This window comes from Panthera onca, chromosome C1, assembly GCF_046562875.1.
Source record: "Panthera onca isolate mPanOnc1 chromosome C1, mPanOnc1 haplotype 2, whole genome shotgun sequence".
NCBI lineage: Eukaryota > Metazoa > Chordata > Mammalia > Carnivora > Felidae > Panthera > Panthera onca.
Window position 1 is genome coordinate 5,008,231 of NC_138346.1, and position 15,407 is coordinate 5,023,637.

The window sequence follows — 15,407 nt, forward strand, 5'->3', positions numbered from 1 at the left end:
CGTAGCGTACGGAGCCCGGATCGGAACGTACAACGTTTTCCGAAATGTAATTAATTCTGAGCAAATCAAATCCAATTTAAAATCAAGATCACCAATACTTTAATATCCAATGTTCCCAACGGTCTATTAAATAGGAGTACGGGTCGAGATGGGATACGTGAATTTTTTTAAAAAAAACGTGGTAACCACCTGCCCCTCTCTTTTGGTGGTTAGAGGATGTTGGCTTCTAAGAGGCTCCCTCTTCTCAAAGTTAATCTCAGTGAGAAGGTGTCCTATGCCCGCCCAAAGTTAGCAGCCTCAGCTATCAGCACTGGGAGCAACCAGGCATCCATCACCCTCCTGGAGTACTCTGCTTTATGTGACACACGGTGTCACGGTCACAAAGAGCACACTGCCCTAGCTTGTACCTCACATTTCCTCCACGCCACAAGGAGGGGGCTCGATCGCTTTTAATTTTTGACTCTTTAAATGACACGAATAGTTATACATGAGCCCAGTGACTGGCTTGATCATCCAAACACCTGCTCTAGGGCTCATCATATACATCATGCATATACATACACAATCGAGTTGCGATTTGGAACTCCAAATATACATAAAGATAAGGAATTGTTTTATGTTTATACTTCTGAAGATCAGAGCATCTGCTCCTATCACTTACTAGATTTCACCCCATTCATTTTAAGTTATAAATATATGTAAATGACTGTTTGACAGGTTACAGCACCTTTTTTAAAAAATTTATTTTTGACAGAGAGAGAGAGAGAGAGAGAGAGAAAGAGAGAGAGAGAGAGACAGAAGGAGCAGAGGAGGGGCAGAGAGAGGGAGACAAAGAATCCGAGGCAGGCTCCAGGCTCTGAGCCGGTCAGCACAGAGCCCGACATGGGGCTCGAACCCACGAGCTGTGAGATCATGACCTGAGCCAAAGTCAGACGCTCAACCGACTGAGCCACCCAGGCGCCCTGGGTACATCATTGTCTGCCACTGAGTGTGGAGTTTAATCGTTGTTCTTCAGCATAAGAGAACTAGGATAACTAACCACAAATGCTGATGTTGCAAAAACCTGGCTAGAAGGGAGGTCCTTATTTCTATCAGGTAGACCGAGAGCCCCTGTGTGGACAGAGGGTTTCTGGCTTCTTCGGCAACATGAATACTGACGATATACACTTTTAGCTCATACTTTGGGAACACACACGCCACCGAGTCGAGAAACATCTGGCACCAGAATATTTGTGCTTGGCTGGGAGTCTACGAAGGCTGTGTGGTACGCTCCTTCCTGCACCCGGCTGGGAAATGATACCGAAGTGCGTTTAGGAAGCTCCGACCGCCCCGTTGGCCGGGCTTCGGTCAGGCCCTCGGGAGACGGTGCTGGGCAGCACACGCCCCTGCGCAAGAGGCTGCTGGTCTCCTACGTTCCTGCAAGAGTCAGAGGCACGGACTTCCCCAGGGATTCCTAAGAGGCACGTAAGAGGCATGAGTCCCTGGCTTCCGTTGCCTCGTCTCTGCCTTTTCTGTCTCTGCCTTGAACCTGGACCTATGTGACTGGTGCTCTTTGGTTTCCAGTTGGGTTTAGTCAAAGCGGGGAGGAAGGGGATCGGAGAAATCAGGGAGAGGAACGAGGTTAGGGTGATCCTCTCGGGTCCCTCCCCACAGGCTGCATACGTCCCTCTCCTGAGGGTCGTTGTTCCCGACCGGAGGCGTTTTCCAGACAGCTCTCCCTCTGGGCCCTGATAACTCTCTCCCCCCCCCCCCCCCCACTGACCCCTGGGGTTCCACACCACCCCTATAGAGATATAATTAAAATTAAACACTACCCTCTAAAAAGCAAACAAATACAGCTAGCTTTAACTTCAAAAACAGATGGTTCAGTTAGACGGTTTATACCACTTAAAGGAGCTACTAGTTTGTTAAGACTGTTAAAAAAATATCGTGTATCATTGAATCTAAAACGACCTCACTTGCAGGTTGCATTATGACTTCAGAGATGTTACAACGTGGGGAAAAAAGCGTACCTTAGAAATAACACAATATAGCGTGTCTCACAAAAATGACTCATTTACTGTTTTGTGCGTAACCTCTCCTAGGGAAAAATGATACGTTTTCTTTTTATAGAGAACCTGTTGCCTTATTTTCTACTGAAAAGATGTCACGGCCATTGGCGTTACAGGTACAATAATCTCTTAACTAGGAAGTCAGGGGCACAGTTTCCCTTCTGATCGTTGGTGTTCAATTTGTGAACACACGTCAACCATTACTCATCATCTATCCTCTCGACACCGTTGTGACTTCTAATTTGGGTGTTCCTGTGGTGCCTGGAAGTCTGTCTTTCTGTCTGTGTCATCACCTCAGCAGTAACGCCTTTTGATGAAAGGGTCCGTGGTTGTTTTTGGATCGAGGATCTGTCTCAGCCTTATTACACGCTATTGCTCAGAGCGCAGGGTACAACCCCGGTAACGCGCGAAATGGGCTGGAAGCTTCTTAGGTGTCCGACAAGCTCGTGGACACTTCTCAAACTTCCTTCGATTCCCCACTGGCTGACTGGGACACTGGTTCGAAGCAGGAGTCCAACCAAACATGGAACTACTAATTCACTTTACGGCTGTATCTTATTCGCATGGCTTTCACTCTGTCAGGTGGGTAGGTGGGATACTTGGAAAGTGGGACGTGTGGATAACGGACATTATACGTCGACCTGATGATCAGTGTCCGCCAAGTGTCCCTCCTGGAAAAAAGTCATCAGTCTGAAACACGACACACCCAATAAGGTGTTTACCTGTGACCCGGACAGGAAGCCTTTCCCTAAAGCAAATCTTACTCTGCCCTTGGGTATGTGTGGCACACGTCACCCACCCTCATGAGAGGCCAGGCTTCTTCCTGGTTTTGCTCTAAGCCTCCTGTTAGGGTGGGGCGTGTCACACGCCCCTGGCTATGGCCGGGTGGGGGGGAGGGGGGCCTTTGCCAAAGGGCTGTTTGAAAGAGTCTCAGCAAGGCTCAGCATCTGGGGCCGATTCTTTTCCAGTGGGAAGGTCAGTAACGTCTGGGTGGGTGCTGTGATCCACAATCGTTATTTTTCACCACTGCTGATAGAACAGAATCATCCTCATTTGTCATAACAGGAAAAAGTCGGTTTTTATTGGCTGAACTTGTTAGCAGGGAGCCTAAACGGGCAGGCAAAACGGTAAGAAACGTAAAGGGCTTTCAGGCTCTTCCCCACTTGGCCGCCATGAGAGCAAGCTACTGGCCACTCTGGACGTCTGACTCCTCATTATGCAAGAAACCACACCGCCACTCAGCTCCCAGAATCGCGTAAACATCAAACTCTGCGCGTGCACCATAAACTCTGTTCCTTCCTTACTAGTGGATGCATTGTGGGCTTATAGGCTCATCGCTGGCTATTAGGAGGGAATAAGCCACTTTCTCGAATGCTGCAAACTGTACCTCCGAACCAACAGGCAGAGGATTCAGAAAAAGCACGGCGGAAATGGGGAAAGAACAAGAGTAGAAGTTATAAAAGTATTTCTGGTGTGTGTGTGGAATCCTTGTTGAAAACAGACCCCTTCACTATGGACGGCGCCACAAGTAACAATTCGTGGTCAACAAGAATGCTATGAAATTTTAATTTTCCTTTGAAGTATTTCTTCAGCTTGTTTTTTCTTACAACTGCATTCATTTCGCCTCTCATAATGGGATGTATGTGCGTGTGTGTATCGCCACTTTGTATCCCTGGAATAACAACATGTAAATCCCTCTGAAGGAGCGACTTCAGAAAGGTCACATCTGGCCATCACTGAGAACGAAAATGAAGGACTTGACGTAAGTGAAAGGAGAATCGAGCCAAACCGTGATAAACCGTGACAGCTGGAATATTAATAGAGGCCACAAAACAAAAAGAGTGGATAGACACTCACAGGAGGAGCGTGTATTCATAACAGGTTGCCAAAAGCCGGAAACTGAGGCAGCTGTCTCGTAAGGATTGAGACCAGCCAGTATCAGAAAAGACTCCTAGAGTAGGAGAGGCAACAACCTTTATTGGAATAATACAACATGGCGTACCTCCCAGTTGGAGTGGACGTGCTCGCCCCAGGGTGCGGAGGGAGGGCAAGACAGAGAACCTGGCCAGGCGTGTGACAGGGAGACCAGAGTTGCCTCACACCCGAGGCCTGCCAGGAGGTAAGACAACTGATTTGGCTGAAAACTCTCGAGAATCAGTCAGCGACGAGAAGCTTCCAAGGGCCCCACTAGTGCCCTGAGAGCACACGCGGTGACCCGCGCTGCTCGGCATCTGTGGTTCTGAGGGTATGCGACTTCGCCCATTTGGAAAAGAAAACTTAATTTTCCGAAATGCAGACTCTCACCCTGAAGTCCCCGGGAAGCCTTACCTTCAGCAGTGCTGGAGAGACCATCGGCTTTGAAGTTGCTGGTACTTTTCTTCCTTCGGTGCTTCTTTCTGTTGGCGTGAGGGGAGGGGGGCGGGTCGAGCTTGGGGCTGGTGGTGCTGGAGATACTTGGGCTGGAGCACACGGAGTCGCCCAGCCCCGTGTCTGCCATCAGACCGGAAAAGGCAAAAGAACGCAAAAGTTAACACGCGGAAAAAGGCAGGCTTTGCAAAAATATGAAAGCAATGTTCCTCCAAGACCGTATCAGGCCCCACAGGTACTACGCTAATGTGAGATCCCCGGGCTGGAGGCCCAGAGCGTCCAGTATTCAAACGTCACGGGGCCACCTGCTCTCATGTACCGCCTGCCATTCAAAAAAAAGGCCTTTATTTCTGGATCATCTGTAGGCTGTGGAGAACTTAAGGTTCTCTACTTTGCCCGACTGGTGTCCTGGAAAAGGAAAGTGGGGAGTTCATGCGTTTCATTAGTTTATTTTTCTCTTCCCATAATTACACCGATACGTTAAAAGTAATTTAGAGATGTACAAGAATGCACAGAAGGCGTCCTCGTGGGTGGGTCTGGTTCTGTGCATGCACACAGGACGGAGGGATTCCCAATTCTCGTAACTTCCACCCTCAACATTAACACGACTGCAGCACCCGTTTATTATTATCGAGAAATGGCACGCCACCTCACTCTCCCACCACGGCAGGCCCGCCGATTCTTGATCCACTGAAGCTATTTATACAATTTTAAAACCAGTGCCCAGATGTGATAATTCACTATAGGGGAAACTCAATTTCTTATGTCCATTTTCCTCTTTATCAGAGAGAACAGCAGAGTAGTTCTCTTTGTTCAGGGAATGAACATGTAATTCAACCAGAAGGAGAAAGTGCTTTGAAAAAGTGATGTAGAAACACCAACCAAACACCCACAAAGCCTGAAGGATTCATGATTCAGCATCTCGGTAGCTCAAAAGACAGAAAGTTCGCTGCAAAGTACTTCATTTGTTCAACTAGTACGTTTTGCGCACCGACTGTGGGCCATGTTTGTAGAAGCTTGGGATCCGTCACTGAGAAAGACAGAAAAAGAGTCCCTCCTCAGATACATTACAAGGTGGTAAAGTATCATGAAAAGGACCAGGGCTGCACGGAGGCTGGGCCACCCCAAAATTCCCGCAGCATAACCTGGGAACATCTGATGGCACGAGACCCCGGAGACTGGTCAACAGGGTCCACTGAGACACTGGCAACCATTTTAAGGAGTCTCAGGAAGAGTGACAACTGGGTGTCTCAGGGATCTGCCCTCCCCCCAAAACTGACTTCCCTCTACTCCCCTCCCAGGCCAGACATCTGGTAAACCTCACTGGGTAACTTTGCCCAAGGAGTAGCAAGCAGGCCTGAGTCCCCTCTTGGCTGCTTCTGTCCCTGTTTTGGGTGAGGGACACAGGCTTGAGAAGGCTGGGGCTAGAAGAGGAGTCTCTATTCACAAAGTCACCATTTCTTTTTGGTATGGCCTTTCGCGCTTGCCCCTGCTCTCCATGTAAGCCACAGTTGCCCTCGGTCCCGTCCTTGCCCCCCTGGCCTGGACGGAGCAGCTGATGTGTCTCTTTTCTTCGGGCGTTCTGCCTTCTTTTCCCAGACTTTTTTCTACAATACTCATCTTCTAAAAGCAGCAATTCTACATATTTTAAAAATACTAGAGCCCACTGGATAGCAGATGAAAACTGTAAATATCCCAGAAAAAAAGGCTATTCTAATTAACACGTTGCACACAATTTCAGAGAGGTTGGGGTCCGCCTGGTGCTGCTAAGGGGTGTTGGGACAAGAGCGTTAGCTGGTCCGAAAGCCTCTAAGAGGCTCTAAGCCTCCCAAAGCTGGTCCAACCCTCTTAGGATATTACTCCACACTCACACCTTATCATGATTTAATTTCTGTCCATTTCACCTATTTTCCGCCCAGATTTCAAAAGTCTTCATTCACTCTCTGACCATTAAGGGTTAAGAGTCTACCCTGTGTCAGGCACGGGAGAACAGTTGTCACAATGACTGTCCCTACAATAGGAGAACAGTTGTCACAATGACCATCCCTACAATAGAAGCACAGTTGTCATAACGACCGTCCCCACAATAGGAGCACAGTTGTCACAATGACCGTCCCCACAATAGGAGCACAGTTGTCACAGTGGCCATCCCCACTACCCATCCTGGAGGTGGATGAAGAAAACAGGCAATGACAACTGCCCTTTTCCTATTTCACTCTGGCCCTTGGGCACCCACTCAACTCAGCGCACCATTTCCATGCCCAACTGTGCGTCCCAACCCACATGTCGCCCCCACTGCTGTGACGCTCTCTCCCAAACTACCATTTCTCATCCCTGAACCACTGACCCCGAAGATGGGCTTTCTGCACGTGGGCGGCTGTCAGTTACCTGCATCTAAGTGGCACGCCCGTTTCCTAGGGCAGTTAGACGCCCGTTGCCCCCATGTGATACTGAGCGTGGAGCGGCTGCCCCAGGTCCCTCCCATTCTCTTTTTCTTTTCAAGTTTATTTATTTGTTTATTTGAGAGAGAGAGAGAGAGAGTGAGAGAGAGAGCGAGCGTGTTGGGGAAGGGCAGAGAGAGAGAGAATCCCAAGCAGGCTCTGCACCGGCAGCACGGAACCTGACATGGGGCTCGAACTCACAAACACTCACGATCACAGCCAAGGGCTGGACTCTCAACTGACCTGAGCCACCCAGGCACCACCCCCCCCCCCCCCCCCCCCCGGGGCCATCCTGGTTCCTCACAGGGTAGGGCAGGGCCCTGCACATCACTATCCTTCACGACTGCTTTGCCTATTTACTCCCGGCTGCCTCGAGCACACAACTTCGTACATCTACCCAAGGCGACAGAGAAGACTAATTAAAGAGGGAGGGGTCCAAACCGAGCCCCGAATTTCAGAGGCGGTAATCCACACCTGGAAGCACCGGGGAGACCGACGAACGAGACCCGGGTACGGCAGGTCACCTGTGAAGCCAGCTCCCGGATCCTCGGACTTGCTGATAAACCACCAAACACTCTTGTCAAATACAAGAGTGGCTGTAGGTGGGCGTCCAACCTAGTCATGTTTTTGACGATTTTAAAATAACAAAGGGAAATCTATGTAATGTTTTTTCTCCTCAACGAACTATTCTGCTTAATTAAATTGCTGTTCCCTTTTCTATATATATACAAAGCACTTCTCTAACAATCTGTTTATTTTTAATGTTTTATTTATTTTGAGAGAGAGAGAGAGAGAGAGAGAAAATCCTGAGCAGGCTCCGTGCTGTCTGCGCAGAGCCCAACGCAGGGCTCGATGCCAGGAACCTCGAGATCATGACCTGAGCCCAAATCAAGAGGCTGACGCTCAACCAACTGAGCCACCCAGGTGCCCCTCTCACAGTGTACTTTAGAATCCTACTTGGGAATGACCTTGCGCTCACGGGTATATTGGTCATAACTCACCCTCCCGTGGAACAAAACGACAGGCGTCTGTTTCTAGGGATCCCCCTCCATTCCAGATTCAGAAAACTGTTCCTAGAGATCATTGCCAGGCACACGGCGATCTCATTACCGAGTTATCTGGGCATCTTGGGATATCTGGAACTCAGGGAGAAATCTCGGGCTGACTCGCTTGGAGCAAGTAGCTGAGCGGCAGTCTTGAGAAGGAAACGCACGCCAGGCGTGACACCCACCCTCCCCCGAGGGACCAGCGGCAGCCTTTACCGCAAGCCTTCTCTTCCACGGGGAAGCTTCAAGGCCAGCGCGTCATCCGCCTGTGGCTCCGTGTTTCCGCTAAGCCACTGGCTCTCCATCGGAAACCCCTGCCCAGGGACATCTGGTCACGCCTGCAGACACTTTGGGTTCTCGACAGAGACAGGTGGAGGCGCTACAGGCACGGACTAGGGAGAAGCCAGAGACGCTGAAGAATGCGCCGGGACACAAAGGACGGCTCCCGCCACAAACACCCGCCTGCTCTAAAACGGCCATGGTGAGACAAGTGCGGAATCAGAACTGCGCTTTTGTTCTTCATCGCCCTCTCAGACTCGTCCGGGACTTACGGGCTGTCCGTGCAAACTCCCTCGCACGAGCAAACTCCTCAGGACGCTCGCTTCAGCTGGTAGGACCTGGCTCTCCCCTGGGGACACACCTCTCAGGTGACGGCACTGGTAGCCCCCCCCCCCCCCACCCCCCCAACCGGGCACACAGGTGCGGCTTGCAAGCCACTCTTCCTCCAGCCCCGGCCTCCTAGACGCCATTCCCTGGACGGTTCCGCTCACACCCGCCACGCCGACCCCCTGGCTTATGCCCCTTGGCTCACGGACTGCCCGGCAGCCGCTCACCCCATCCTCACGAGTGATGCCATCCAGATCTTCCAAGGTGCCCCCCACTGCAGCGGCCCGGCCTCTCGAGCCTCCCCCTTGCTAAGCTCTTTCCTTCCATCCAGCCCTCATGGTTCTAACCCAGACCCACCACCACGAGCCGGCTGTTCTGGGTCTTATTTTTGTCTTCCCAGCTCACTTACACCGGGACCCACACTCTGAGGGTTATGCTGGTGACACTCTCCTCCCTCTGCCTTTCCTGACCCTTAGCCCGACTTGTCTGCTAGTTTCCACCCTGCACCTGGCTCAGCACCTGTACTCAGGCCCCGTGGGGGGGGGGGGGTAGGGAGGAAACAGCCTCACACCCACTGGCCTCCTCTATCTTTACGACCCCCAAACTGGGCCAGGCTGGACCGGGGCCAGACCTCTGGCCTGCCCTTGGATGCACCAGGAAACTGAATAAAGCCACTCCCTGCTCTGCAAGAGGCTGTAACACACCTTCTCCATTCTCCTTAAATGCCCCACACCTCACTCCATCCCCCACAGAGACATCATTTTTCATTTTGCTGAAGACAAAAGAAAAATCCCCAAAAAGCAGCAATCGGAAGTGAGCATTGCCCTTCCTGTGCCGGTCCCTGGTGGACCTGGGACCTCCCTGCAGCTGGGAGCTGGATTCCACCCCATTTTGCCGCTGGAGTGACTTGACCCCCAGCCTTTCCTACCCTCCCCGGGCCGCATCAAACGTGCTGTATTATCGTATTGTCTCTCGTTTCTAACAAAACCCTCCATGACCCCATGCCCTCGCCCAGCCACCACCTGATTTCTGATCCTTTTCAAAGCACAGCCCCTCTCTGCTGTTTGTGTCTGGTCATGGCCGACCCCTGCTCCAGTCAAGCCGCTGCCCCAGCCCCAGCAGTGGACCGGCCACAGAGAGACTGTGTGGGTCTCGGGAGCACCTCACGTAACCCCTCGCCCCCTCCTTCACGGGGAAGCCAAAGCGAGCTTGACGCTTGTCAGGTTACAGGGGAACCAGGAAGGTGCAGGTCTCAGAAGCCCAAGGAGAGGCCCGTCGAGAGGCTCCCCCAGTCCGGCCACGGCCCCCAGCTGCCTCGCATCCGGCCCCACCCGCCTCACGTGCCGGGTGGCGCTCACCACGTGTGACACCGCATCACCCACACACGCGTCTCCTCGTTGACAAATGCCTTCCCGGAGAGTGCGCGAGCCTCACGAAGGCAGGGACTTGGGCTCAACCTCGTTACCGGGACACAGACTGGAGGAGGCACTGGATGAACATGGGACTTCTGCGCATATTTGTGGGATTAAGTTTGATACAGAACTGACGACCTCCCCTCCGGAGATGCTCACGCAGGTGGATGGTACTATTTCCCGGAGGATAACCGAGAAGCGCGATCAACTTTGTGACTTCGTCTTAAAACCACAAGCACGCTTGTGTCAAGCCAGCCGTGCGACTGTCCAGCAGTCCGGGACCTAATTTTCGGTGAGCTTCTAACACCCGGAATGAAATCTATTTACGCCGCGAGAGTATTTCCCTTAAAGAAGCCGTACAGGTGACACAAACACTTCACGGGCACCGAGTACTCTATGGGCCAACTCTATCCAGGCACCTGGGGTTCGTCAAAGAAAAAAGGGGGGAACCCCTGCCCCGCGGAGCCAATTTCTAAGGAGCGAATGGATGCCGATCTGATTTCTTGCTTGGTGCCTTCACAAAAGACTGTTTTTCTGGGGCCACGCTACTCGGATAGAGAACGAAGAGAGGGATCGTGTGTCCAGGGAGCATGTCAGCTGCACGGGTGTAAGGTGGGCTAACACAAGCACCCCGGCACGCAGACGGAGGTAAGGTAAGGAGCCGTCTGAACGCCCACCTTCCCGGGTCAAGCAGGCAGGCCAGCCCTGTGGCATCCCTGGAGAAACAGAAATGGGACTCGGGACCCCTGCCTGGGCCGTCAGGACTCAGAGATGGAGAGCGACAGGGAGACAAAGGAGCACTGAGTCAGGAGGAGGCTCTGGGGAGCGGTGGGGGGAAAACCGGAAACACGAGCCCGAAGCTGGCCACGGGAGGGAGACGAGCGTCTGAGAGGACACAGGGTTGTCATAATGAGAACGCAAAAGCAGGATCAGCACCGGTAAGCCCCGTACATTCCACTGCAGACGAGGAATAAACGATGTGCACACGGTACACGCGAATCCACCTTCCCATCCGCCGCCTGACCTGCTGCTCCTAGGGGCCGGGTCCCACACAGAGTGCCATCCGTGCCCCGATTTAGAGCTGACGAGCTGGGGCCGTGACTTCCCTCCGTCCACCGTCTCCTGTAGACGCTTCCCGCCTCTGTCCACCGTCCTCTCCCCGCCTGTGTCGATGCCCCAACGCCCCATGGCCCGGGCCCTGGAAATTTCATTGCACGGGTAGCGGCCACCTGGAGGCTGGGTGTCTCCGGAGGGTGGGCCGAGGCAGGGCGGGGCCACAAGTGCCTGGAAAAAGCAGATGATCCGGGCCAGGGTCAGCGGGAGCAGGCGCAGCTCAGGAGTGGACACGAGGGGGCCACAACCGCGGCACAGAGGAGCCGATCCCGGTGGCCAACAGACAGCGGTCGAGGAGGGGCAGGGCCCTGGGTCAGGGCGGCCGTGGCAGGAGACAGGACTCCGGCCGGCCAGCCTGTTCTCGAGGCTGGGGCTGGGTCATGCCGAGAAAGCTCCGGTTTCCAGTTAAGTGGGTCTCGAGCTGCCGTATCGATGCCCCTGGCTTCCAGATCCTGAAAACTCCCTTTCAACAGGAGTTGTGTAACATTCCTCCGGTTTAAAATATGAGCAATCAAAACGTACTAGGCTTCCATGCTGTGCTTTTCCATTTCCGACGACTCTTCCTGCCTGACAAGGTATCCCTCAAAGTGAAAGAGGCCCGGAAAGCCCAGCCTCAGACACTGTAAATGAGCTCTAGCCACAGCCCACGGAACGCAATCCGCTCCTCCTGACTGAATACAAATAATGCATTTTATTTTGTATCAATTACTGGGCACCGGGACAGGCGCCGTCGACGGTCGACGGCGCTAAGTGCGGGCGGGTCGAAGCGAAGGGAAGGGAGGCATGCCAAATTAAAAAAGGCGAGCGCCTCATTACTCCACATCTAAACTGGCTTTGACGGAGGGCCTTGGGAGTCCCCAGGATGCGCGGCGCGGGGCCGGGATGGGCTGGTCCGCTGGCATCCCGCGTGCTCAATGCCAGCCATTAGTTCTTCCCAATCGGGCATCAATGTTCAACGCACACCCCAAAAAATATATAATATGAGCAATAATGATAACAATCTGCAGTCTCTCCAGGCTCCGGGATGTGAAGTAGGAGTCCAAAACGCGCCTCACTTTTCACTCGGGGAGCTGACAAGCATGACCAGAGGGGAATAAAATAACATTCCGTTCGCATAAATATCAAGCAGCCTGCTGGAGACTGATGGCCAGGAATGTATTCTTAGCTATCATTCCGGCAGACAGGCCCAAGGACACTCATAACTTATTTTACAATCATTTAGTTTCAGCTCAAGTGGAAAACGTGACAACTTATCTCTGCTGACAAGATGCCATATCGAACCTTACAATTAACTCTCCTCCGATTATCTGCCCAGCCGATCATTAGCTGGGCCATTTCTGATGAACTGTTGCAGGGAGCTTGCCTCGGTGAGAGCTGTCACTGCCAGGTGGGTGTAGATAGGTTTTTGATATCCCGGCTGATACTCCCATACACGGGGGTTCCGTGCATGTGATTTCCAAGGCCCTGCTGCTCCCCAGCGTCTGGAAACGTGTCTCCCTTGGGGGAGGTGTCCTTTGGCCCCGCGCCGGAGAGGGGCGGTGTGCCCCTGCGACTGTGTGACCGCACCCGCCACCTGCTACCACTGTTGCCGTTGGCCGTCCCAACACCCATCCCCGGTCCCCAGCGCGGTCAGAGGTCAGGCCGTTCCCAGACTCTGGAGGCAGTGCCTCTCCCCACTCTGCCTTAGTGGGCCTGGTTTGGAGAAGGGACGCCAAGAAGTTGCTGCAGGAAGCCACCCACACCACCAGACGTGCTGCTGGTGGTCCCAAGGGCTGGCTGGCTGTGAATTTCCCAGGTGTTGAAGAGAGACAAACACACCTCACAGTTTATACTCAAAAGGAGGATACGGATCTGTAGAAAAACAAAGGAACAGGAAACAGGAAGAGCACAAGTGGACGGATACCAGCCCTCCTCTCTCTCTCTCTCTCTTGCGTTCACATATACCCTAACTCGCTCATTTGGCAGTATTAGGTACGAGATATTCCTAAAAATCCTTTGTATTTTGGTATTAAAAGAATTCAAAATGATCAAAGGCAGGGCTATTTGTCGGGGCTGGGTTGGGGGTGGGGGCATCAGTTGAGGGCTAAGACCTTCTAACAACTCAAGATGAGGGCATGTAGGAGCCAGTGAATTAAAACACATTTCCTTCGAGACAAGGCCAACGATATAAAGCTAATTTGGATCTTTAAGAAGGGCTCTGTCCTTTCTGAACCTCAGAGAGATGTGCAGGCTGGTAAATAAAGAACAGGCCACCTCTGCCATCCAAGGAAATCACAACATCCCGGCCTCTGTTAAAAGGTGAGTGTGAAGTGAAGTTCAAAACCTCGCCCCTTCTCACAGTCCTTTTGACGGGAGCTTTCAACAGGAGGAGGTTTACTTGAATCCCAATCTCTGAAGATGTTTCAGAGACTGGTATATTGTCCGGTTCCCTTTGCCGCTCACGGCGCTCACACAGAGGTACACGGTGTCAGAAGAAGGGGCAGCGGGGACACGATGGGGGTTCGAGGAAGATGACAGGTGTTGGGGGAAGGAAGAGACACCACAGTGTTAGACGGAGTTACAAAGTGGGGAGGAAAGGAACACAATAGGAGGAGGCCAGAATGGAGAGAAAATGTGGGGGAGAACCATCTCCTACCTGGGCCGCGTTCAGTCACCCCAACACGGCTCTGTAAATAAAGCTGAAGCGTGGGACGCGATCTTCATTTACGTGAAGCCCTTACTTACGGAGATATGTTTCTGTGACAGCCTTAAGGATACAAGTTCTGATCACTAATTAGGGTACAGGATTTTTTCCCTGAGGTGACGGGAACGTTCTAGGAAGGACCGTGTGATGGTGGCGTACCTCTGGGAAAGCGCCGAAACTCCTGAATTGTACACTTTACACGAGTGAAGTGTAGCGTTACGTGGCTTTTATCTCAATGAAGCTGTTAAGAAGAAAAAAAAAAAGCGGGGCGGGGGGGATGGTCACTGTGTTAAGGGCTAGGAGACAAAGAAAACAAAAAAGGTCAACTTCAGAGTCTAGCAAGATGCAGATGACATCAGAATGAGGTCAGGACGGGGGCCTGGGGACACTCACACACTTCAGCTAGAGTCGCCATTCACTGGACTTGGGCCTCAAAGCTGAGTGGGGGACGGGGGAGCGATGTGCCGGTCTGGGCCTCCAGCCACCTGACAGGACCCGGCTCTGTGCTTCAGGTGAATGGTAGGCCCTGGAATGTTCTGTCCTTCCCTGAGGGAGCTGTCCCAGTTTCCCCGTCATCCTACGGAGCACAGCACACGCCCGCGGGCAGGACGGCCTTGTTCCTCTCAAGTCTCTTTGGTTTTCTCTCATGCCGGATGGCCAGCTTGCGCTGAAATATCACAGTCTCATCTTAGGGGATGAAAGGCAGGGTCCGCAGTGGTCGGGCAAGGCCGACGGCCTGAGGGAGCCAATGCTGGGAACACACCGGGAAGGGGCAGACTAGGGAATGCAAGTCAGGATTTCGCACTCGAGGGTCAAAAATCAAATTGTTCTCTGGTTGATTCTGAGCTGAATGCAACATAAAGCTTAAATTAATCCAGCTCACTCCGAGGGGTGCAAGGGCGCTCTGAGCCGTTGGGTAGAGATGAAATCATTTCAAGAGGTTCCTGTTTCTTTCCAGCCTTATCTCTTTTTACATAATCAGCCACAACCATTTCTCGAGTTTGGTGGTCGTGACTAGTCAGTTACAAAAGAGATTCTGTTTCACGTGGGAGGGTCTACCGGCCGGCCAAGCAGACTGGGGGAAGACTTGCGTGTCTAGAAGAAAACTCAATTAGAGAAGTTAATTAAATGGACGCGCTCCCTCTTTGATAATGTAAATTCCCCTCTTTAGGAATTTAGCAGTTTCTCCTAAAAGAGATGTGGAGTCAAACTGCCAACTGCTGCACGAGGGAAGTGTCCCTGCCTGAGGCAGAAAAATCTAGCTTTTCATTAGGCAAGGCCATGGAGGCCTCTGTCCAGGGTCCTGAACACGTTCCATCCACCCGGTCTGTTCAAGGTACAGAAAGGCACCAAACTAAGGCTGCTTCTTCAGGGCACATCCCTGTTCTTAACCTGCTGACATCATGTGGTTTGAAAAAAAGTAAGAGTCCTGGTGTCCTCAGCTTTAAGAAAACCTGATACACAGATGCCCAGATTAGAAAAGGAGGTAATCTGGTCGTGACCTATCCCACTGCTCCAGGGTCAATTACAGGTTTAAAAACAAAAACAAAAACATCAGAAAGAACAGAGTATGTCTCTTACTTTGCTTAATTATTTCACTACTGCCTAGGATGGATTTCAAAGTTTTGATCAAAACCAACACTTGCATACAGTTTGATCTTTGGAATTATTACGAATTATTACATTAG

At 52.1% G+C, this 15,407-nt stretch overlaps 1 protein-coding gene and 1 non-coding gene across 16 annotated transcripts in view; both read right to left on the reverse strand.

The window, feature by feature from the left end:
• AGAP1 (ArfGAP with GTPase domain, ankyrin repeat and PH domain 1) overlaps window positions 1–15,407 on the reverse strand; it is a 550,398-nt gene that overhangs the window by 130,959 nt on the left and 404,032 nt on the right. For 14 of the 15 annotated variants that reach the window (XR_013557140.2, XM_078450755.2, XM_078450753.2 and 11 more), the window contains one exon: window positions 4,380–4,541. The exons of the other annotated variant lie outside the window; for it this stretch is intronic. Coding sequence is in view for 13 of the 14 variants with exons in the window: in XM_078450755.2 (XP_078306881.1) it covers window positions 4,380–4,541 (162 nt within the window). In the remaining variant the exon portion in view is untranslated. The remainder of the gene's footprint in view (window positions 1–4,379; window positions 4,542–15,407) is intronic. 15 annotated transcript variants of the gene reach the window in all.
• On the reverse strand, window positions 875–959 carry TRNAQ-UUG (transfer RNA glutamine (anticodon UUG)). The gene has a single exon. It is a non-coding gene; the product is annotated as a tRNA-Gln (tRNA).